The sequence below is a fragment of the Cryptomeria japonica genome, chromosome 10 (assembly GCF_030272615.1).
Source record: "Cryptomeria japonica chromosome 10, Sugi_1.0, whole genome shotgun sequence".
NCBI classification, from domain to species: domain Eukaryota; kingdom Viridiplantae; phylum Streptophyta; class Pinopsida; order Cupressales; family Cupressaceae; genus Cryptomeria; species Cryptomeria japonica.
In genome coordinates, this window is record NC_081414.1 from 386,392,803 (window position 1) to 386,419,003 (window position 26,201).

A 26,201-nucleotide genomic window follows, 5' to 3' on the forward strand; every position below is an offset into this window, starting at 1 on the left:
ATATTTTCATGTTCATTATTTTATACATATACTATGAGATGCTAGTTCTAGAATTATGATGTTATGTAATTGTTAATTGTCTAATTTTATATGATAATGTTCTATTTAAGTTCTATAGTTTAGGTGTTGATTAATTTTTTTTTGCATGTATACTATCATATGATGTGAGAGACATTATAGTTATGAGTTTGATTTAATGTGATTGATTGATATGATTTCCAAGCATGATTATAGATTATTAAGATGTGATATGTCTTGTGTAAGTATATGTGCTCCTTAGTTTATTATACATTGCATTAGATATTTTTAGCATAGTATTTTTGAAGTGTGCATTGAGTACATAGGAAAATTTTCAATAAACAACATGAGGTAATTTGGGAGAATTCATAATATAGTTATGTTTCAACCTTTTTGCTCTATTGTGAAGGAATAGAGACATGATAATGTTTAAACTAGTGATAACTTATTATCTATGCCAAGTGTGATTTAGAACCCTTATGAATAACCTGCATTTGTTCATTATGTAATTTACTACTATGTATACAACATATAAAATTTATCCTAGTGTTTCGAAATTAATTTTCTACATGCTTGAATTTTTAATATCATTTGAAAAATGCATAGGTATGATTTTAGTGAACTCTAATCTTTTGTTATATGATAAATATTATATCCTGTAGTTATATATTAATTTTAACTTTTATATTGTAGTATTTATGTTAGAAATAATATCAATGCTTTTATAAGGCCTTAGTTGACCACATATATGAGATATTTTATTATATTTATCAAATTGAACTTATTATTTTGGAGGAATGTCTTTCAAGACTATGTTGAAAGAATGTTAGGTAGGAAGAACAACTTCCTACACCAATCTATGAGGGGGGAAATATTATACATTTGCATATTCAAACCATCATACATTTACATATTAAAATGCACCTCCATTTAAATTAACAAATTATGCAAAATAACATAAACCATAATGCACTAGATGTACATGGGGAAAACCAATTCAGGAGAAAATCCCCACACTCCAAAGCATAGTCCAAATTGTCTTATCAATAAACAATGTAGTCTATAATATAGTAAAAAAGATAAGCTCATTAACTCGATGCCCATTAAATTTTCAAACTTATATTCTACTAGTATACTTGTATTTAAAAAATATAAGTAAAACATGCCAAGAGATATCTTATAATAGAAGAAAATCATCTATAAAATAAATGTTTTTCTAAAATACTAAACACCAAGATTACAAATCCATTAAAGTCCTGCATGCAAAAAGTTGTGAATCTAGCTGGGGACAAGTGGCGAAGGTTGTATTTTATTTGAAGTAATAAAATAACACCTCCACAAAAGCTGAAACATGGCATATTTCATGCATTTACCTGTCATTTGCATGCCAGTTTGTTTCAAAAATAGATTTTTGTTTACAGACATTTTGATGTCATTGTAGATGCCTCTCGACATAAAAAGAAAATGGGCAAGTGCCAAATAAGTACAAGACTATAAGAGAAGATGGATTCCTAGGATTGCTACAAGGCAAGAATCCAATACTTTTATTCCTATCTCAATTCTTCTTTATTTGCACAACACTTGCATGCATGTAGTTCAACCTTGCATGAAGCCCCACTTAATTGGTATTTACCATTTCCAATTCCTATCTCTTCATACATATTAACCCTCACAAATGCAATTCACCTACATGCATGCATTTACGTTACATGCATAGAAATCTCAATCACATGGGTCACACCTATCATCAATTAGTTATGACTAAATGTTGTATTATAATAGTCTATCATAAGATAAACTAATAACATATTCCGTTATCTATCATAATTTAAAACTTACAACATGAAAAATTACACCAATTTAGCCTCTAGATGTGTGCACCAAGTGGGGTACCTACTTCCACATAAGTAGCTTACAAGTCATATAGTTATCATCACTAGGGTTCTACATAAATAGGTAGGTCCCAAAAAATGACATGACATAAGTAGGCAAAATATGTTAAATAAGATTAACAAATAATCACAAAATTAGTTGCTAATATTTACAAAGGCCAAGACACCCTAATCCCAACACATGTGCCCTTCAAATGACATATTTGTTATTTTAAAAAAAATTTAAAAGATTTTTTAGAATTGTTATTTTTAAAAGTTTTTAAAAGATTTTTTAGAATTTTTATTCTTGATTGGCATTTGACTCTAATGGTTATGTGTGAGGGATATTTATCCTTTAAATAATTTTATTTTTATTTATAATTTCCTTATATATCCTTAAAGATTCCATTGTTGACCCTTTGAAATTGACTTGGGTGAGAATGGAAACTTAACACTTTGTGATTGTTGAGTATATAAGGAGGTGAACTAAGTTATTTAAGTTTGCAAAAAGGTTAAGGATAGGGGTTAGTATATTGTTGATTCATTATTGACTTGCATATTTGGAGTTTAGAGAGCTAAGAGTAGAGGAAGAGAGATAATATTTTTCTTGACTTATATTTCTTGTTCTAGAAAAAAATAACCATAAGCTTGACAATACTTGTTACATCCCATAGAGGGATATGAATGTGTCTAGATAATGAATAGAGAGTTTAAAATATTATTTTAGAGATATATTAAATATTTGAGGTAATATTTTTTGATTCTTTTTATTTATTTTGGATTTTTCTTTTGCTGCATCATAGTGAAAATGATTTATTTCCTTGAATGTGCTCATGAGTTTGTTAAGGGAGTATTTCAAGCTCTCTTTCCTTCTTTGGTGTTATTAAAAATAAATCTTAATACGTTTTAATGAAGCTTTTATGAATGACATGAAAATAATTAGTTGTTTGTAGGAAAAAGAAGAAGAAGAAGAAGAAGATTAATTTGCTTGAATATGTGTCAAAATGAGAAGAAAGAGTTGTATTAGAAGTATCATGGTTTATCTTGTGTGTTTAAGTGTTCAGAAGCTTGTTGATAGTTAATCACGAGTGTTTTATATTCTTACCATGTTTAGGAGTTAGAAATTATGGAGGAGGCTCATAGAGTCGTCGTAGCTCAAGAATGGGTTTCTTTTTTAAGAGCTCACAGAAACAAAAAGTGGATGTTAGTTTAGAACCCCTAAAGATAACTATAATTGTATTCTTGAAGCCTATTAATGGATGATTTTTCATTACCCGATGTTATTGTTAGTCTCAATTACACTTACCATTAGATATTGAGGTCCTTACTAAAATAAATTATAGATTTTCTTCTCTAAGAATCTTTAAGGATTCTATTTATTTCAATAAAATCACCTTTCTTTACTATGTATTTCTATGTTTCCCAAAATGTGTATTCTTATACAGTTATTTGTCTTTACATTTTATCAATCTCTTGACCAAGGTTGAGTTGGTCCTTCTTAACCCACATGGTTGGAAGTTAGCCTCTCTCCATTAATTTGAAGTTTGGAGATATGGAATCTTGGAAGGAATTATTTATCTTCATTTCAAATGTGACATGAAATAAATTATAAATATTTTTATTGTTTTGATTAGTTAAAGCAGATCTAAGGGTTTGAAATTGTATACAACAACAAACAGATAATTATTACAAATCACTTCCAAAAGTCTCACAAGAAGGGAGACAAAAACTAACAAAAACTATCAGATAAAGCTTTTGATTAGAGCATAGAAGTTGGAGGAGCCCTCACAAACCAAGGAACTAGAGAGACCAACAAAGGAAACTCAAGGCGGTTCAAATCCCTTCTTTAACCAAGGCCTCAATAAAGGATTGGGATTGGAAATAATCATCTGATCTAAGTACATCAAGAAGTTAGGATTTGTCTGGTCATTTAGGATGCATTTAATCTTCAATCTACATTATAAGATTAGACACCAATCTTATGATAGGAAATTAGGCATTCAAACTATTCGAAAATTAAAAAAAAACATTTGAAATCATTTTTATTTAGCTTATTTTATTGGTCCTACATTATGTGCATAGTCATTGTTGTAAAAATTCCCCCCTAAATGTTGTGAACCTATAATTGATTAAAGTATGCATACCAAAAATTAATCTTTCTATTTAGAATAGAATTAAGAGAGAATTTTTCTTCAAATACAATGAAGTATTGAGTCTAAATTGCATAAAGCATAAAAAAAATGAATGAAGGAAATGTAAACCCAGGGTTTTATCAAAAGGGTAAAGGGAAACACACCTACGAATAGGGAGTGCTAATATAACACCTTTAAATGAAGCCAGGTGGTGAAGCTCGGCTGATGTTGCAGAGCGGGATGGGATGAAGAGGGTTAACACTACACTGGGATGGTGGCCCTACAAAATCTCATTAACTTAGTTTGAAAGTGACAAGTAAAAATTACAGTTACTCTTGTCATTTTTGAAAAATACAGTTCTTAAAAAATAAAAAAATAATACCTTCAAGATAAATGTCACATTTGCTCAAAGGCCTATTTTATTATTGAAAAATGAATAAAACATCACCTTCATCCAAAGGTGAAGAGTGAGGCACCTTGGAACGAAGGTTGTCACATGGAGGACCTTCGAACAGGGCCTTTGTTCAAAAGGTCAATGCAATTTTTTTCCCTCTTGCTTGCAATTTTTTCTTGTCCCAAGTTTGGGAACCATTATTGTTGGATGACCCTCTAATGGGGGCCCATTGTATTGACCAACATCAAACCATGTGAGGCAAGCATGGACATACAATAATTGGATTCCATGACATGTGCAAGATGACTTCAGATACTTAAAACCAATGCATTAAGACACAAATCCTACCCATGTACGTGCCATGTACACATGTATAATTTACCTCAATGAAATGACTTTTTGATCAATAATCAATTATAGTTTAACAAGACATAAAGTAAGATAATTTAATAAAAATATGGATGGGTACGACCCCATAAACATCAACTTGGATAGTATTCAAGGGCATGATTGATGGACCAATCAACTCATTTCAATAGTGCTATACAAAGCAAGTTACATGGTAATTTTATACTTGTGTGGCTCAACATGCTTGATTTTTTAATTTTTTTTTCACTTTCCTTAGTTGGTGTCTTCTCAAAAGATCATAACAAAACACAAATATTGAATAAAACTGAGTAAAAAATTATAACACAAGCATTGGGATTTATAGTATATAGAGACACGCCTCATGTCATGAGTGAAATACTAGTTTTTAATGCATGAGCACTTTACCTAGTGAGTTTGAGCCCCTATAGTTCAATTTAGCTAGCTTTTGCATGACCATTGATTTATCTTGTATAATAACAACATAGTTATATCATATAAACCCATGGTAATGTAAATATTTGACAAACCAATAAAATCTATATTGATTCTATTAGTCAAGGGTGTATACCTATGAGCGTAACATCACAAACCTATGAAATAATCATGTGTATATTAAAAATTGACATGCAAATCTGGAAAGTGGATTCTAGTCACAATTTTATTATATGATCATAATGTATGTGTTGTGTAGGTTAGGTTCCACCTTGAAGAGAAGGCTAACACATGGGTCAAGCACTCAACTTAAACCCCATGCATGTTGTTTGGGACATTGAATTTGTTTTCATATGATCTTGCAAGGTTTTCCCCTATGATGGATCTTTAATGGCTAGTAAGTAGAATGAAGGGTCATCATGACAATAAAAATTGATGGTCTAACTTGGTTTAGGGCAACTATTGTGAGCCCATCTGTATTGGATTTTTGAGTGTGAGCTCTTATTATCGAGTTAAATTGTGATCTATGAACTTTGAACTATGAATTAATACATGGAACTTTACTCAAATACAAACCTAAATATGACACAGATACATATTTTGAATGTGAATCTTGAATAATATAAGAGAAATGGGGGTTCATTATCAATTTGCAAACAAGGACTTTACTTCTTATTTCTTCCCTTTTGTGCCTCTCAAATTTATTTCCTACATAGTTTACAACACTTCTTTTTTAATTCTTTGTAAATTTTGCAAACAATACAATTTTATGTATTAAGGGTATGGAGCAAAATGAGAAAATTGCACTTTACTGCATTTTTTGCTAAAGTGCCTCAAATTTCCAAATGTGTAAGGTGTAAATTCACTCCAAAGAGTTTGAAATGCATTCTATATATCTTGGGGTACATATACACTTCTTTTGATATTTGTACATTACATGACAATATTTATATGGATGTGTTGGTACTATAGATTATTATGATACAAGGGACAAAATTCTTTGAATAGATCACTCACAAACATTTTTGCTATCAATTCTTTATTCATTGACAACAATTATCATACCATTTAATTGACGTAAATACCATTTTGCTATCAATTTTCCATGAATAGATTAAATTTCTTATACATTTCTCTTTAACTTTTATAAATTTTTTAATAAAAGCTTTAATAATTTAGCTAGTAGCATTTGAAATAATTAATTTTAATATTTTTTTTGTATTTATATTAAAAAATTAAATATTTATGATACCAAATAATACACTTTTTTAATTAATTAGATAAATTTAAAAATAATGACTAATCTACTATACATGTGTGACTTGGCATGGACTAATAACTATAACCCAAAGAGTCATTATATGTTGGGTTAATACAACACTTTCTTGTTGTAATTAAATAAATAAATAAACTAAAGGAGGATTAGAAAGTGAACAAAACTTACAGCTCTAGGTCAATGATTGATAGTTGAATATGTTTTTTGTTTTATTTTTCTCCTAAAACAACCCACAATATAATTTCTCCAATAGTAAAACATTGTGATATAGTAGAAGTTGTTGCACTGTCAATGGCTTGAGTACCTTTAATTTTTGTCATGTTTGTTTTCATTTGCACCTCAAGGTTCAACTAGGGCTACTTGTTTGAAGATCAATAAAGGTGCATAAATAGTGAATATAGAGCAGGGAGAAAGGTGTAAACACATTGATATAAGGCAGGTGGGTGCTAGATCTAGAACAAGATGGGCATTCTAGCATTTTTTTCAATTGTTATTTGACAAGCATCCACTTGTAATCATGGATGTGGTGGAGGATAATGTCGATGAAAGCAATGATGCTTCTGAACCCAACCAAAATGGCTTTGAGTTTGACAACCTTTATTTGGACATGAATGAAATAATGCATCCCCGCTTTCATGGGAACTCTGTAAGTATCTTCATATTAATTCTTAGGCTTGTATTTACCCTTGTCCAACCCTCAATGGTTTTTATAGTCAATTTTTGCCTAGAAACAATTTTTATTAGATTTATTTATATTGCTATTGAAAATGAAACAATAGTTTTACCATCTTTAGAATTATTAAATTCAATTTGTACGTTCACGATTATTTAGCATTCTTGTAAATTTATGTCTTTGTTTACTATGCTTGTGTAAAATTTAATACACATATTCATTCTCAGCGGTTGTTGATGCATGTGAATGTGCATTCACCTAAGGGTGGATAGTCATTCCTGGTAGATGGCCAACACTAGGTTGTACTCTCTTGTATAGCTATTTTGGTTTGTTCTTCTTTATATTCAATGGGGGATGCATCCCCATCCCCGGTTGCTTGTCCCCATATCCATGCTATTTTGTGATACACATATTGGACCTAGAATTTTGGATTCCCTAGGCATCTCTTTTTCATTTTCTAAAATTTCTCCATCTCCTTACAGGGGAACTTATTGAAACATGGGTTATATGTTCTAGGTGGACAATATATCAATTTTCATTTTTTGTTTCTTTTGCAACTCTTTGATGAGGTGTGTTGATAACTTCCCTTGCTTATTCTAAACTAGTTGTATTTTTTAAATCCCACGATTTGTCATGCCCATTAATTCTGATATACTTGTAATCCATTAAAGTAATTTTTAACCATGGTTCCAAGGAAATTGAAATTGAAATACAAATCTTCATGATCAATTTGTATGAGGGTGTAGCTATCACATTTAAGAAAGGTTTGGCTGCAGGGAGGAAATCATTGTGTACTTCATGAGTCATCCTTAGTGGATGCATTAGAGTTGTGTTTTACTTTTAGGTTGTTTATGTGTTCGTGTAATGTCCCTAATTTTCAGGTGATAATTAATTAAATTGATTTTTATTAAGTTGTTAAAAAAATAAAAGAAACATTCACATGACGACTTAATATTAATTAATTTAATTAAATACTAATAAAATATTATTAAAAGTCACTTTATTAAATAAAGTTCTCCAAATACGATTAATATTGAAGTCGGTCAACTTGGAGTTCTTTATAAGGAGACTGACTAGAGGAAGTAAGGTATGCTTTGAATTTGATATTTGATGAACTTTTGAGGATGAAAACCCTTAGAGTTGAAGGTGTGGACGAAAACCCATCCTTTCCCATGGAGTGTTTACAAGGCGACTGACACTATTGAGCAAATTTGTGAAGGCTTATTTCATAAATAAAACTATTGCCAAGATTGAGTAGTTTATATCTTATTTGTGAAAAGATTATTATTTTCCAAGTATTAAGTTATGAGTTATATTTGGAATGTAAAATAAGAGCTAATATTTTAATAGACGACTATCATTTGCATTTATATTTCATATTGCATTTGGCTGCCAATATTATAAATGTCGTTTATTATTTGTAGGACCCGATGCTTTTATTGAGACTTTGATTCCAAATGAATATTTAAATGAGGTACTCAACTATTCTAAAAATAATTTTTAGAACTAGTAACCCATGACTATTTATTCTTATTGCTTATTTTAAGCGAACACTATTAATAATATTTGTTGCATTTAAAATTAAAAAAAAAAAAAAATGTTAAAGAAAGAAAAAAAAGAAATTGTAAAACAAAATTAAAAATAAAATAAAATTGTAGAACAAGGTGACATTTTTCTCTCCTTATTTCCAAGCCCCTTTTTTTCCATGGCATATTTACCAATATGCTATTTATTTCTGAACTTTTTTTTTAATAGCTTTTATTTCTAAATTATCTTTTTTCTACCATTTTAAACTTGTACGAGAACACTCTACTCGTAGCACTCATAAGGACATGGGTTCGTTGGAGTTGAGAATAGTCTGAAAGTCACCGTTTAATATTTGGCTGAATATTTCGATCGCTAATATTGACATCGTGAATGTAGATTAATCATATTGGCCAAATAGTTTGTAACAAGGATACATCCGCCATAACATTTCTCTGAGTCATATTGAAGCGGCTTCTGCAAGTCATTTCCGCAGTTTCTTGGCGCAGCTACCTGAACGGCTTCAGCTGGTAAAGCCACGGAATTACCATCAGTCCCTGTGAAACCCTCATCGTGGCTTTAGTTTGATAGGGCAGGTTTATTGAAGAGCCATTGAAGTTTCTGCAGGCCGCAGACATCTCATTTGTACCCGACTCCATTATCTGGGCAAGCGTTTGAGGAGTTTAACCTATTGGGAGGCGCTTCAGAAGGGACACAAATATCTGTGAGGTTGATTTGTTATTTGATGATCGCTGTCGATTCCAGCGATTTCCAACGCTGGGAATCAATGTTGTGGTATCGATTGCTCTGCTCCATACATTGAAGGTCTCCAGTAATTCGCGATTTTTTTGCGACTGAGATCTCCGTTACAAATTTACACAACCATCAGGATTTACAAAATCAAACAAAACTTTTATAAGTCATTTTGTCCACAGCTCTGGGTCAATGGCTGATAGCTGAATTCTTTGTTTGTTTTATTTTGCACAATAATCTTTCCAACAGTAAAACATTGTGATTACTAACAGAAGTAGTTGCACCGTCAATGACTTGAGCGCCTTTAATTTTTTTCATATTTGTTTTCATTCGCACCTCAAGATTCAGCTAGGGCTGCTTGTTTGAAGATCAATAAAGCTGCGTAGACAGTGAATATAGAGCAGGGAGAAAGGTGTAAACACAGATATAAGGCGGGAGGGTGCTGGATCTAAAACACGATGGGCGTTCCGGCATTTTTCCGATGGTTATCTGACAAGTATCCACTTGTAATCATGGATGTGGTGGAGGATAATATCGATGACAGCAATGATGCTTCTAAACCCAACCCGAATGGTTTTGAGTTTGACAACCTTTATTTGGACATGAATGGAATAATACATCCCTGCTTTCATCCAGAGAACTCTGTAAGTATCTTCATATTAATTCTTAAGCTTGTATTTCTTTTGCGGAGCTTTCATTAAGTACACATTCTGTAGTAGATATTTGGTTAATGCTTGGCAACAGTTTTTCTTTTGCGTGTGTTAATTCACATTTCAATGTGGTAAGTTGAACTGAAATTTTGGTTTAATCTGGTGTTGAGCAGAATACTGTTTTGAGTTGTTTCTTTCACACACTAATTATTCAGATGTAAGTTGTGTATGCTTCTCTGTGTTCTGAAATAAAGCATCAGTAACCTCAGAGCACGGCTTATCATGCAACTCTATCAAAATAAGCATTTTGGCAGCTGTGGCATCATTCACTGTCATATTTTGTGATCACGAAAGAGTGATAAATCTGTTGCTATGTTTGGATTTTTTTTTTTCTTTTACGTGTAATTGTTCAAATGCAAGTTTGGAGGTGCATCTTGTTATGGTGGAGTAAGGCCTCAATCAATTTTGAGATCAGCTTATCAGCTCATTCTTTAACGAAATTTATTGCAGTGGTGATATCATTTCCAATTTTCCAGATTTCTCTGACTTCCAAAACATGATGAACTTTTTTTTTTGTTTCTTCTGTGTTAATGGCAGCCTGTACCATCATCATATAATGAAGTCTTCAAGAACATGTTTGATTACATAGATCGTATCTTTTTTATAGTGAGGCCAAGGAAGCTTTTGTATATGGCAATTGGTGAGTCAATTACTTTGGTATTGTGCATGGACTTTTTAAGTAGAGAGAATCATTGTTTATATTTTGGTGTGTATTATAATTGTTAACGAAGTTCAAACAACTGATGTTTTGTTGCTTAATGTTGTGCATCTTTAACATCAATTGATATGCTGATTTAAGCTTTATCCTTCTATGATTTTATTCAGCTTCATGTTGTAGTTATACAATGTTCCAAAATCTTTTTATAAACCCTTCCAAAATCTCTTTATGAATCCCTCCTTCCCTCCCCATGTCTCTCTTCATTTGAATATTGAAATCTAATCAATATTAAGCAACATCTTTGTGAACTACAGATGGTGTTGCGCCGAGGGCTAAGATGAATCAACAACGTTCACGGCGTTTTAGGGCTGCACAAGATGCAGCCAAAGCAGTAAGTTTGTCTAGGATTTGGAGAATTGGCTTGGTTTGTAGGACAGAAGCTCTTTTGAAGAGAAACTCTACCCAGCTTTTGATCACAAAGTCAGTGTTTCTAATTGATGTAGTGGGCTTGCCAGGCTGCAGAAGAAGAAAGTTTGAGAAAAGAGTTTGAGGCCGCAGGTAAAGTTCTGGCCTCAAAAAAGATGTCAGAAGCCAGTGACTCAAATGTGATTACCCCTGGAACAGAATTTATGGCAACACTATCTATTGCTCTTCAGTACTACATACATCTTAGACTAAACTTTGACTCTGGATGGAAAAATACAAAGGCACGATTTCTGTTCTTTTTCAATGACGGTCATTATATGACCACTGCTTATAGGATAAAATTCTGTCTTTGATTGAAGTTGGGATCATTAATTCCTGGGTTTATGTTCAGCATTTAATACTGATACAGGGTTGTTGCTAGTCACACCTATATTGGTCTTACTATTTTCAATCGTACTGAACCTCATTTTGTGTTTAATAATATTTTGCATTTTAACCTGAAGGTTATACTTTCCGATGCAAATGCTCCTGGTGAAGGAGAACACAAAATCATGTCTTATATTCGTCTCCAAAGAAATCTTCCTCAATTTAATCCAAATACAAGGCACTGTTTATATGGATTAGTAAGTGCCCTGTCCTTGAAGCTAACTTGAAGTAACTCAATAAGATAATTGCTTGATTTCTTCTTTATGTTGATATATCTTGATTTGATTCCTATATAATTTAAGTTTGATTGTGATGGTTATGAACACTTGTTGAAACTATAGGATGCAGATTTAATCATGCTGGCATTGGCAACTCATGAAATCCACTTTTCAATTTTAAGAGAGGTCAGTATTTGTCATTTATTTGGTAGCACATGCATTGTAATGTTCTGTATTTGTATGGCTGAGATTAATCTATGGATAACCTTGCATGATTGCATGACTCTGGTGATGTAGGTTGTCACTTTTCCTGGTCAGCAAGATAAATGCTTCCTTTGTGGTCAAATTGGGCATTTGGCAGCTGAATGTGAGGGAATACCAAATCCAAAACCAGAAGAATTGGCTGAAGATGGCACTGAGAAAAGTTCCATTCCTAAAAAGCCCTATCAGGTTTTGGAAAAGTTTGAAAAATAGAATTTCTTGGTTGTATTATTTATGTTTAAGGGCTAGGTATGCATACACAGTCTTTGAAAAAGTTTGAAATGTCAGATCTTGTTTCGTTTTTATTTTAATTACTGAGTAGATTTTTTTTGCATGTAACTTTCAAATTTGTGTGAATTTATACATTATTTTAACAAGCATGCTAGTTGTCCTAACTTACTGATAGTATAGGTAGTGCAGTCCATATGATTATTGGCCTTAAAATTTTTCAACTCAACTTTTATCTGTCAGATGGTTTGATGTTGAGTGGAAACTGGCATCTAATTCTTTTGTATTTTTGCAGTTCCTCAACATCTGGACCTTGCGAGAGTACCTAGACTATGACCTAAAGATACCAAACCCTCCATTCGAGGTAGACTTTGAGCGGCTGGTGGACGACTTTGTTTTCATGTGTTTCTTTGTAGGAAATGATTTTCTTCCACACATGCCTACGTTAGAAATTCGTGAGGTTTGTATTTCATGTATTGTGTATTCCGTTGCATTTTTTATATGAAAATTTTAAAGAAAATACTTTAATTCTTTAGCTCTTCCCATTGTTATAGAAGCACTATTTTCTTATCATTGTATCCTTGTGACTGGAATGATCTTTAATCTTTTATAAATACCTTTGGGTCTCATTTACATTGTACACATGATAGTTATCCACATCATCCAAAAAAGAGAATGACTGGTGTTCTTCTTAAAAACTATAGCATGGGAGAATCAACACCACTCAATTCTAAGCAGCGTCAATCAATTTTATATATTGTTTCAGACTAATTCCAACTATTCTGACAGGGTGCAATCAACTTGCTGATGCATATATACAAAAAAGAATTTGGTCAAATGGGTGGATATTTGACGGACGCTGGTGAGGTAAAGAGTGTGTCATCCAGCTTCTCTGCTTCTTGTTGTACTAAAGAACACCAATTAATCAAATAAGGGTCATGCACAGACTTTTAGAAGTTGTTATGTTTTTGTTTGAGTTGTAAAAATTAGGTTATATAGTTTTTTTTCTCCTTTGTAAGGAGTCTTTTTATAATTCTCTATGAACATTGAAAGCAAGCAGTCTTATGTGTTCCATGCATGGTTTCATAAATGAACTTTTTCTTATACCCCTTTGTACAAGGTGGAGTTTTTCTTGAATTCTCTTGTTTTTACAGTTTGTTGTGCCTTTTAGGCTGGCATTGCTTTACTCATGATATCTTTTGCCTATCAAGTAAAATAATCTTTAGTATATCACCAGATGTTTCCCACTTTCACTTTTTACAAATGTATGTTACATAAGCCATGCATTTGGAAGGTTAGTTTATGATAGAATTATAACAGCAGCTCTAAATTTCTAAATTTAAAATATTTAAAAATAAATATATCATGATAGCATTATAACAAGAGCAATAAAATTTCTGATTTCAATTCTGAATTTCATTGTTCAAGTTTTAAAGTTGAAAGTCTCAAATTTCAAAATACAGCTATGCATCATTTGGGATATCAATATCAAATGAGCTACCTTTGTCACTCTCTAGCTGAAGCAGTGGTTTGTCCAATGAAAGCTTAACCAATCCCCATTGCATCTCCTCATCGATCTGCCTAACATCTTTAGGATCAACATCTTGATGTGCTGCTGGAGGGCTGTTTATACTTCGTAGATTGCAGATCCTGAAGTCTCCAGACACTATGTATCAAGTGGCTTTTATGCTTGTTTAGAGGTAAGCTTGATTCTCTTAATCAAGTGGATGAATCTATAGGTGGACCAATTCCTCTCGTTAGTAGATTAACTAGCAATTTGTGAGGGTAGAAGAATAATGAGTTGCTTCAACTTTGATGTCTCCTTCACATGAAATTTCGACCACTATTCAGAAGCTTAGAGGCCAATTGACTGATCCGTCTTGGATCGACCGTGCCAATTTCATCCATTTTATCAATCTCTTTTGAATCCGAACTGTCACAAGCTGAATTCCTGCTTGTTTTACCCTTTTGCTTATATGAGATCAATGCCAATTTTGGGACTTGATCCATTCCTGGATCTACATTTAAGGGAGTTGGTGTAGGTGTGGACGCATTGCTTATGGGTTTGTGATTTGGAGATTGATCTTTGGTTTTCTCCTTGACTTTTGTTTGACCCTTGCCCTTATCATTCTCAATGTTCTTTTTCGGGACCCATTACTTTATTGGGATTAGTGGGGGGTGGCAACAGGAGGATTCTTGATGGTATTGGCTTTTGCATCTCAAGCAAAAATATTTAGGGCTTTCAATTTCCAATTCTTGAGTCCTGTTGTGACCTTTTCACACATTGCCCCATTGCAAATGGGGACCCCCTTGTTGGCGGCAATATTGTACGAGAATAAAACCGTAGTTAATTAAGTAGTACTTGTCTTTGTTAGTATGGTAACCGAGGGATGGTAGTTACGGGTGCGACGGTTGCCCCTCGCACCCCTCGGTACCTTTATATACCATGGCAGGAACCTTGTAAAGACACACATGATTATGAATGGAATAATATCTCTTATATTTGCGTGATCTTATCTGGTATTTATGGCATTATTGTTTTGCATTGAGTATTCCATCTGTATGTTCTAAACCGTTCACCTAGAGGGTAAACATCTGGTGCCGTTGCCGAAATTTATTCGGAGCATAGAGTATACTACATGGCACATGGATAATGGGACAACCATTGGCCGAAGGGACAAGCAATAACCCGGACGAAGACCCTGAAGAACTATTCGAGGGAGAATTAGCACTCACGAAAGATTTCTCCTGCATCCTCCAGGTGGCGATTGAAACACACGTACGAAGGGAAGCCACCACCAAAGATGTTCCAGAGGACGCTGTGTGGAGTGCGCTTGGTATAAGCCCAGCGGTAAATCGGTTGATGAGCAATTTGCCCAACCTTCTGGCACAGGCATTTTTGGTTCTCCAAAACCGCAGGGAAGACACCTATCGGGAGAATCGACACCATCAAATCCTATGGGAGTTTCACGAGCGCCAAGAAGAGGAGCCCAATGAAACCGACCGAGGGATGAATAATCCTTGAATGTGTACGGGCGAGGGAGAATAAACAAGAACACCCCCACTGTAGGGACATACATTGTATACCAGGGATGAATTAATAAAAGTGTTCTTTTCAATATGATGCCTTGTTCTATTGCATAAGAAGAATTTAGAATTGATGGCCAATCTCCTAAATAAGGACATAAATAAGAAGGAATACATTGGGGACTCTGAAGCCGCCCAACGAGCATTAATTCTCGAACAACAAGTAGAACGAAGAAGAAGATTTAAGAGGATTGCCGAGGAAGGAAGCGGCGGAAATGGCAGCAATGGCTCTAGCGAGGGCCAGGTTTCCACACTAATAGAAACCACCAGGAAACGATTGGGGGACCTTTCCCTAACATTGGAGGAGATTGGTGACGGGAGTATGGTAGAGCCGTACACGCCATATAGAGGTGCCGAGACCAGGAGGGAAGACGAGATAGAGACTGAGGACAGAGAGGTCGAGGATATCGGTGCGACCGAAGGTGTCAGGAGGGCACAAGGTCACGATAGTAGAAGCAATCTGTTCGGGGCAGGCTCATCACACCCTGGCAGTCAGAGCAACTTGCTGGGACCCAACTGACCAAATCTTGACGGGGTACCTTCGGGAGGACCAATGTCTGGAGGAGGAGTTCCTGGAGGGTTAAATTTGAGTTCCGGAGGGTAGATCGGGCTGCCGCCAAGAAATGTAACCGCCAAGAAACGTAATGGTGAATCGGCAAAAATTACCGAAGTTCACCGGAGATGGGAAAGAAGACCTGTACGACACTGCCGTACATGTGAGTCAATCTGGTCGGCCAATGGCATGACCAATAGGGCGGAATGGATGGTGTAATTTCCCGCCACCTTACGAGGAGTAGCCATCGATTGGTACTCGGATGCTGATAAAACCAAACTGACAACTTGGGATGAATTGCACAAAGCCTTTGAAAAGGAGTTTCGACTCCTTAGAGACGATAATGAAATCGTAGCAGAAGTCCTGAGCACCAAGCAAGGGAAAAATGAGACCATCCGAGCATATAGCCGACGCCTCAAGGAATTGTTGGGAAGAATGGATAATCAACCTAATGATGGGTTAAAGAAAAGGTGGTTTGTGGAGGGCCTAAAATTGTCACTCAGAAGAAAAATGAAAATTGTACCCCCCACATCCTACGACGATGCCCATAATCGGGCAATGGACTTGGAGAGTGAAGGGAAGACATCCAGGAAAAAGAAAGACAGATCCTTTGAAGAGGGGGACTCCTCCGACGGAAGTAGCAGCGACGAGGGGTCGAGTAAAAAGGTGCAAGCCCTTCAAAAGGATATGCACCGCATGATGAAGGAATTCAAGAGCATGAAGGGAATCACCAGCAAAAATGAGGAAGTATGGTGCGCAAAATGTAAGGAGGAAGGTCACACAAAAGGCTCTTGTCCAAAAAAGGCCTTCTGTGATATTTGCCAAGTGTTGGGACATTCTACCAAAGAATGTCCCTACAACATGAAGACACGCGGGAACCAAGTGCTCTTCACCCAAGAGCAGCCGTCAGCGACAACAAGCACATCGTAGCCTCAAGCCAACACCACGGCATCAGCTGGCGGTTACAAAGGTAACCGAAGGGGAGGAATAGACAACAATAATAACAACAATAATCGAAGTCGAATGCAGTATGATGCCAAGGGACGACCGATGATTTAGTGCCGAGCATGCAACCAGTGGGGACACTTTGCACGGGATTGCCAGAAAGAGGAGGCATCACAACACTTGTGTAGATGGTGTGGTCCTGGAGACCACGATGAGACAAATTGCCCCAAGCCAAGGGTTAACCTCCTCAACATTGAGAAGACTAGTGAGAAAGAAGTACTGGCAATCACTTGCGCTCAGTCCAAAAAGGCCACTTATCCCGACCCCCGTACGGAGAAGGAGAGATTATGGGAGGCAAAAGCCAATATTGGGCGTGAGATGACGGTTGAACAACAGAACAAAGAGGTGGTGAGTACATCATCCCGTACGAAAGCCGAAAATAACATAATTGGGCAAGTACCGCAGATGGAAGTGCCTATAAGGGTGAAGGACCTTCTAGAGACAATGCCACAGTTGAGAACCGCCATTTTTTAGTTCCATACAAACCACTACGCAGGCACCTTCGGGTGCGACACGGGCGGAAGTTCCAGTCAGCCCCTCGACTGACCCAATGTTGTTGGCCTTAAATAGTGGTCGACATCCTGTGGTAGTAGAGATGGGAATTCTTGGGGCTATCCTCAAAGACACCATCGTGGACGGAGGTTCGGGGGTGAATGTGCTGCCGGAGGATAAGTGGAAGAAGCTCGGGAAGCCAACACTATGGCCACCAACATTCAACTTGGTAGGTGCAGACCAGCACGACATCAAGCCACTCGGCACCCTGATGGCCCGACCGGTGACCATCGACACACAACCCTTCCTACTAGATTTTGTGGTAATCCCACTCAAGAAGAAGGGGTATGACGCCATCTTAGGGAGAGGGTGGCTGGTTACAGCAAAGGTGAACCACGACTGGAAGAAGAACATCCTTTCCATGGAGAAAGGGGGGCGAAAGTACACCATTGATCTGAGGACACAGGTTGTCGACGAGGAACTTGCGTCATCTGACTCAGATTCAGAGGATTCAAACAGATGGGAGTGGGACTCCTATGAAGGTAAAGACGAGAGGGAACCAAACGAGGAAGGAGTGCTTGAACTCTGTGGATGTTCAGAAGATGACACTTCCTCATTGAATGGACTCTTCCACTGGCAAATGGAAGACTATGAAGTGTTTCACCTTGCTTGTCTCATGCTACAGATTGAGGACGAGCTAGGCGAGAAGGAGGAGTTTCCGCCAGAATACACGGAGTACAATGAGGGAGATGCCAAAGTAAATGATGTTCCGGCGTACAAATTTTCAAAGGATAGACCAATGCGGTATGAAGACCCCACCGTGAAGGAGACAAACTTAGGAGACATTGCCAACCCTCGAAATATCTGGGTAGGCGACGATTGGAGCCCGGCGCTGAAGGCCGCAACAGTCAAAATCTTCCTGGAATACAAGGACGTATTCGCGTGGTCCTACAAGGATCTGAAGGGGGTCCCGCTAGAAATGTGTGTCCATCGGATACCATTGGTCCCAAGAGCCCAACAGGTACGGAAGAGGCCGTACTGAATGAATAAAAACTATGCTGCCAAAGTGAACGAAGAGATCGAACGAATGTTGGAGGCCGACATCATATTTCGGGTGGAGACAAGTGAGTGGGTCTCACCGATTGTGATCTCACTCAAGAAGGAGGCCAACCAGATCTGCATCTGCGTGGATTTTCGGTGCCTCAACGCAGTCACCATCAAGGACCCGTTTCCTATACCCTTCATAGACAACTTCTTGGAGGAGGTGGCTGGCCATGAAATGTACTCATTTCTCGACGGCTTCTCAAGATACAACCAGATTTCGATAGCTGAGGAGGACAAGTTGAAGACTACCTTTGTGGTGGAAGATGGAGTCTATGCATACAACTAGATGCCATTTGGGTTGTGCAATGCTCTCGCAACCTTCCAGAGGATAGTCCTTCACATCTTTGATAAGATGTCGGTGGGAAATTTTAAAGCCTTTTTGGAAGACGCTCACTTGGTAGCACTAAGAGAGTGCATGGAGAGATGCTGAAGGGCCAGGCTCGCCTTAAATCCACGGAAATGCAGATTCATGGTACCACAAGGAAAGTTGCTGGGCCATATCGTTTGTAAAGCTGGATTGAAAACCGACCCGGATAAGGTACGGGTAATTGTAGAAATGGAGTCGCCCATTGATGTGACGGGAGTCAAGTCATTCTTGGGACATATCGGATATTACCGGAAGTTCATTAAGAACTTTGCCCAACTTTCATTTCCACTGGACAAACTGACAAGGAAGGGCAAACCGTACATATGGGAATCGGCACAAGGGGAAGCATTCGAGGAACTCAAGAGGAGATTGGTGGCAGCACCCATTCTGGCCTATCCAAATTGGGACCGAGAATTCCACTACACGTGGATGCCTCGAACTATGCCATTGGGGCTACACTGGTGCAAGAAGGGGGACATGGGTTGGATCATCCCATCTACTGTGCCAGTCGGTTGATGTCAAAAGCCGAGAGGAACTACAGTACCATCGAGAGGGAAGCCCTCAGAATGGTCTATGCCGTACATAAATTTCAACACTACTTGTTGGCGACACCCTTCACTTTCTATGTGGACCACTAGGCTTTGATGTACCTGGTAAACAAACCCATCATCCAAGGCAGCTTCTTCAGGAGTTCACGTTCACAATATTTGTACGGCCAGGCAAGAGCCATGTCATTGCTGACCAGTTGTCCCGGATTAGGTTCGGAGAGCCGCCAAAGGGGGCAAATGACGACTTTCCATATGCTCACCTATTCAAGATCGCAATACTACCACCATGGTATACTGCCATCGGGGAATATCTTTCCACCTCCGTATTCCCCCAAGGTATGCCACTAGGAGAACGAAGAAAACTCGTGTTGAGAAGCCGCACGTGTCAGTTGATTAATGGATTGTTGTATAAAATGGGACCCGACCAGTTGTTACGTCGGTGTGTGATAGAGGAAGAGGTGCCAAGCGTTCTGAGGGAGGTACATGAGGGGCCAGCAGGAGGCCATATGGGACCGGACACTACGACAAGAAAGGTGTTGCTAGCAGGTCTTTGGTGGCCCACATTGTATAATGATGCGAGAGAATGGGTAGTAGGTTGTGATACGTGTCAGAGAGCGGGGAGGCCGTTGAAAAGGGATTTCATGCCCCTCAACCCTTCGCATGCTCAAGAACTATTCGAGCGCTGGGGGCTAGATTTTATTGGGCCACTCAAGGCCAGCCACGCTAGGAGGTGTTGCTACATTGTGGTAGCCACAAAATATTTAACCAAGTGGGTTGAAGCGCAGGCCCTACCTGACAACTCGGCCGTAAGTACAACAAGATTAATTTATGAGCAAATTATTACATGGTATGGGATCCCTATGCAGTTGACCAGTGACAGGGGTGGACATTTTGCGAACCACATTATTAAACTCCTCACTACTGAATTTAAGATTTTCCATTCACTGTCTAGCCCCTTTTACCCGCGAGCCAATGGGCAGGCCGAGGCTACCAACAAGATTCTTGTGGGGGTAATCTATAAGTCTTGCGGTGTCGAGGGAGAAGACTGGGAAGAAAAATTACCTTCGGTCTTGTAGGCCTACCGCACAACCTACAAGGTGACCACCGGCCAGACTCTGTTCCAACTCATTTATGGGCAGGAAGTTGTTGTGCCAGTGGAATTCATGGTACCAAGCCTTCGCATTGCAATGGAGAACAGACTCGGGGATATGGAGAGCCTGAGGGAGAGATTGTATGCCTTGAGCAAGCTGGACGAGAAAAGAATGATGGCACAATGGGCCACAAAGGTGGAAGGTCTGGCACGACAAGCATCTTAGGCGAATGAGGTTTACTCTGGGGCAATTAGTGTTGAAATTCAATGAGCGGAACGAAATCAAACCCGAAAAATTTAAAGTACGATGGCTAGGTCCCTTCAAAGTGCACGAGGTCAATGCCAACGGAGCAATTAAATTGTGGACGTTCGACGGAAAGGAGGTGCTAGACGCTGTCAATGGGTCAAAATTAAAATTGTATCACGAGAGGCACTTGAAGGACCCCACAAAAAGATTTAAAAAAAAAAGAAAGTACGCATGTGGCCGTATGACACCGTACAAAATATGAGAAAAAAAGAAAACAACCGTACGATCATTCGAGTGAATACGATAGGTGACCCTACGAGACCGTACGATTTAAAAAAAAAAAAACCAAAAAAAACCGAAAAATGCACCACACGGTAGAGCGCACTGTATGGTGAAGCAGTCGTGGTCTCTGTGCGGGGGCACTCACCGAATGGTGGAGCCCATGCGTCCACTGTGCGGTGGAGCCCGCATGCTCACCGTGCGGTGGCACGAAGCGTTCACCGTACGGTGGAGCCCGTGCTCCCACGATGGTGCGGTGACTCCCCCGCCTTATTCACTCTTTTAAAAAAGACCCCGCACAATCATTTTTTCAGTACAGTGTAAACCCTAGATAACGGAGGAGGTAGAATTAAAAGGACAGCCGCTAGCAGAACAATAGTGTATAAGGAAGGCGATCGTACGGGGAAGGAGAGAGTGGCACGTGCAAGGAAGTTAAAAAGCAATAAAAGCAGATTAAGGAAATTAATTGGGGATCAATGGACACAAACAGGAATAAGGCGGATTGGAGAAAACAGTTGCAACCGTTAGAAGACAAGTTACAGGGAGGGCAAAGAACCTCGGAATTCAATAAGGACACAGGCAAGCGAGCTTTGCCATCTGGTGTGCGTATTGCAGGTAGCCTCGGGATGAGCAACACTAAGAAAAGCAAGAAGCATTGTCCAAAAACCCAGTCGGCAAAGGACAAGGAAGAGGTAACAGTGGACAACATTGTGTTTGAGGGTCTTAATGGAATAGACTGCAGGAATTGGTGGGCGAAGACACCTCACGACGACCCAACAAAGAAAATCTTCGCCAGGCACTAGTACATTGGGCTGTCCAAATGCCAGTTTTTTGCATAAACCAGCATCCTCAGAATCACTTCGCGAGAGCAAAAGTCTGTTAAAGATCCTGTTCCATAGCGATAAACCTCCCACATTTCCATCTGTATTTTTGTTCTTCGCTTTCCCTCTAGCGCCCTAGTATTCTAAAGGGCTAGCGCCCTACTATTTGCCCTTTTTCATATTATTCTAGGGCAGCAGGGTGGGGGGTAAAGTTGCCGCTTACTCGCCTCGTCCCATCAAGTCAAGAGAGAAAAACTTGAGTAGTTTTGCGTGCCATGATTGGCACCTATGATAGACACCGCCACCAGTCTGTATTTGACTACCAGCACCAGCGGATAACTGTTTCCTTCAAGGCAAACGAGTTCAAAAGGGTTTTTGGCATACCTGGGGTGAAAGGAAAAAAAATTGATACTTTGCAGAAAATCACTCCAGACGTCCGTGCCACCTTGCTACAGTTGATGTTGTGGGATAACCTCACATAGGTAGAAAAAGATAGCCTCAAAAGTGTTGGTAAGGGTAGGGGGGTCAAGAAAGCATTTTTGGCGAAGGGAGTATGGAGATGCTTGCTGTCCGTAGTAAAGAGTTGCCTTACAGGTGCCAGCCGTGCGTCTGATATAGCTATCGCACAAATTATGTTGATGAATGGGCTGCGCAATGGAGTGGTGTATGATTGGGCATCATTGCTGGCGAATAGGGTGGAGGAATTCATGACCCTCCAGTATAAGAAATTTTACATGCCACATCACGCCATTGGGTTATTTCTTGATGCAGTCCGCACGCAGATTACCCCAGGCTCACAACCATTGGAGCCATAGGGTTGTGTTGCACCAGACCAACTGCCTATATTTTACTGGTTGCATTTGGATGTCTTGGCGCATGGCACTAAAGCACGTTTGGGCAAGAAAAGGAAGAAGCCTGCCATGTCAGAAACGAAGTTCGAGACAGAAGAGTTTGACGCAGAGGAGGAGGATGCTGATAGCGGCAAGGAGGAATCCGCCGACACCTCCCAGGTGAGCAGAGGGAGTTTCCGGTTGGCAGGTAGAGGGGGTGACCAGTTGCCCGAAGAGGAGGTAATGGAATCGGTGGGCGTAGAAGGGTCCGCACCAACCAGTACTGCTCCAGCATCGCATCCGACTCGGGTCCAGTTTACACCAGCACGCCTACTAGAGACTTGTCAGTTGGTGGTGCCACGGTCATTGGGGATAGTCAGTACAGTCACCACGGTGCCAGTACCTGGTTTTGGGCAGTCTCGGGTGACGATCGCTATGACACCACCGAGGGCCGAGACCACAGACTCTATTACTACTGCAACTACAGTTCCCGTGGTGCCCTCCGTAGAGCAGTCGGGTATCTTGGAGGGTGTGGGGGCCTCCATTCAGCAGGATGTGCCGGGTTATATACAGGAGGTACTGATGGAAGCAGACGCCCTCCAGAATGACCTCAGTGCCTGGTTGAGCCGCTACCAACTCACACTTGTGGCACCTGTAGGCGAGGCCGCTCTATCTCCACGCAGGGAGATGGATTCTCTCGATATCATTAACCTCGATGAAGGGAGTTCTCCCAGTAGTAGGGAGCTTCAGAGGGCTGCTTCACCCCCGACGGATGTAGTAACCAGTCCTTATAGAGAGGAGGGGGTGACTGTGGGAGTTCAGCAGGGTTTGGGAGAGTTTGAGCAGTTCATTGCCGAGATGACTCTAGGAGCTCAGCGACTTGTGACCTCTGCGAGACTCCAGGAGGATGCCGCCGTGGTCGAGCAGATGGAGAGGTTGCTGACTTTTGTCCACACCACATGCAGAAAAGTGTTTGTGAGGTGTTTTTGTGTCTGCTGGGTGGCTTGAGACAGAGAACCTGGGGATGTTGGAGGCTTGGCGCCTCACTGAGGGGGTTTGCGAGACTCGGATGCAGTCCTTATTGAGAGAGGTGGAGCAGGCCTTCCGAGAAGGCTATCTTGAGCTCCAGAGGACATAGAATATGGCATCCACCATTGAGGCCTTGTGCGTAGCAGCAGTGACGGCTTGGGAGGAGCTGGCTCCCAGGTCTCAGGAGGTTGAGGCTACATTGGCATAGACTCGGACAGCAATGGACATTTTGGTAGGAGATAAGTCTGCCTTGGTTATGCAGCTGGAAGAGGAAAGGGCAACCAAGGCAAGGATGGAGACGCAGTTGGAGGACGAGAGCGCATCCCGGGCTCTGTTAGAGACTCGATCGATTAGTGCATTGGAGAGCATCGACAAGAAGGATAAGGAGGTGTTGGAGGCAGCCTATATGGTTAAGATTGCAATGGAGAGGCAGATGGTGGCAAAACGAGATCTGAAGAGGAGGACTTAGCAGGTGTACACGCTGCGTGGGCGATTGGCTTCCATCACTACACCACCACCGACGCCTTCTTCATCAGGGACGCCCTCTGCACCCCCTTAGTTTTTGCTTTTGGGTTCTGTTGTAGCAATGTATTCCCCATTTTGTTTGTAAGTCATCCGGAGACGACCTTCTTTTTTTGGGGGGGGGATGATGTTGGCGGCAATATTGTACGAGAATAAAACCGTCGTTAATTAAGTAGTACTTGTCTTTGTTAGTATGGTAACCGAGGGATGGTAGTTACGGGTTCGACGGTTGCCCCTCGCACCCCTCGGTACCTTTATATACCATGGCAGGAACCTTGTAAAGACACACATGATTATGAATGGAATAATATCTCTTATATTTGTGTGATCTTATCTGGTATTTATGGCATTATTGTTTTGCATTGAGTATTCCATCTGTATGTTCTAAACCGTTCACCCAGAGGGTAAACACCCCTCTTTCGTGCTTTCCGCGTTGTTAGTTTAGGGTTTTGGCAACATAGTTGGCAACTTTGAGCTTTCGGTGTTAGAGTCTCAAGTGTTAGAAATGTTATCATGCCTAATTGTCATTAGGGTTTTGAAGTTATGTATAGGATCAAGTGTGTAAAATGTTGAACGTTTAAGTGATCCTAGAATTTTGTCTAAGTGTCGACCTTTTCAGCGTAGACATGTTTTAAACGTTTGAGTCGGTGATATTTAAGTGCCTAAGTGTTTTAAAGTCCTTTAGGGGCTATTTTTTCGCTCCTAGGATGCAATTCAAGTTAAATTCACACTTTATCCCGATGAAATTCCTTTGTCTCACTCAAATTCTCGTAAATTTGCCTAAATTCCAATGCATTGAAAATTTGAAGTGTCTAGATGATTTCGAGTGGTTAAATCGTTAAATTCCTGATGAAAATCCATGTTTTAAGGGTCTAAACATCAAAATTTCTGATGGGAGGTTCTTTTCTCCCACATTTCCGATGACCTATGATTTTCCCCCACTCAAAATCATGATGGGATATGAATTTCCACTGGATTTCTGATGGACCTCATTTTTCCCCCATTCAAATTCTTGATGGAGGGCGATTTTCCACCAGGAAGGCAAAATTTGACTAAGTGTTGGAAAATCCTCTTGATGACCCATGTTTTTCCCTTGGGAGTGCAGATGACTTTAATGTGGATAAAAGTCACGTTCCTGATGTAGATCGATTTTCCACTAGAGCTATTCATGATCAAATTTTGAGGACTTTTATCGGATGACTATTCCTGATGAGGGGCGAATTTCCCCAAGTGGCAATTTTGATGAAATTTGCTCTGGATGATTATTTAGATAGGGGTCGATTTTTCCCCAAGGTGATTTTGCGAGCTTAGTGACAAAATGAAGTTGGAATTTTAATTCCAGATGGATGGCGATTTTCCCCTGGAGACGTTTTTGTGTAAATGTGATGAATTTTCATTGGGATTTTTATCCCAATAAGGGGCGATTTTCCCCCAAAGTGCAATTTAAATAATTTTAATAAGTTTTGATTGGGATTTTTTATCCCAATATGGGGCGATTTTTTCCCCAAGCGGTTAAAATGAATAAAATTTTGAAAATTTTAATAAATCAGCCCCAAATTTAATTGTTTTTGCAATTGTTGATGATTATTTAAAAATAAAAAAACAATTAATTAATGATTTGCAATGATCATTTAATGATTAGATACTTCTAGAAGCAAATCGATTTTTCCCAGGCAAGTATAGAGGCAAAGTTTTATGCCACATTGCTTGTGTGGTGAAAACTCAATGTGAAAACAAGTTTAAAGGAGGCGGGCCAGCATTATAATATTATTATCTTTGCTGATAGTGATTACTAAGTGGCAGATTGAAGGCGATTTATTTGTTTCAGCTAGGCGATTTTTATCTAAGAGTCCATTGG

At 38.9% G+C, this 26,201-nt stretch overlaps 1 protein-coding gene across 2 annotated transcripts in view; it reads left to right on the plus strand.

Moving 5' to 3' along the window:
* Positions 1-8,988: 8,988 nt before the first annotated feature.
* The window catches only part of LOC131071687 (5'-3' exoribonuclease 4), a 132,135-nt gene continuing 114,922 nt past the window's right edge, over positions 8,989-26,201 (plus strand). For both annotated transcript variants that reach the window (XM_058007628.1, XM_058007629.1), the window contains exons 1-9: positions 8,989-10,086; positions 10,690-10,792; positions 11,125-11,201; positions 11,326-11,517; positions 11,740-11,859; positions 12,004-12,066; positions 12,178-12,330; positions 12,665-12,829; positions 13,159-13,236. In XM_058007628.1, coding sequence (XP_057863611.1) covers positions 9,901-10,086; positions 10,690-10,792; positions 11,125-11,201; positions 11,326-11,517; positions 11,740-11,859; positions 12,004-12,066; positions 12,178-12,330; positions 12,665-12,829; positions 13,159-13,236 — 1,137 coding nt within the window. In that variant the 5' untranslated portion in view covers positions 8,989-9,900. The remainder of the gene's footprint in view (positions 10,087-10,689; positions 10,793-11,124; positions 11,202-11,325; positions 11,518-11,739; positions 11,860-12,003; positions 12,067-12,177; positions 12,331-12,664; positions 12,830-13,158; positions 13,237-26,201) is intronic.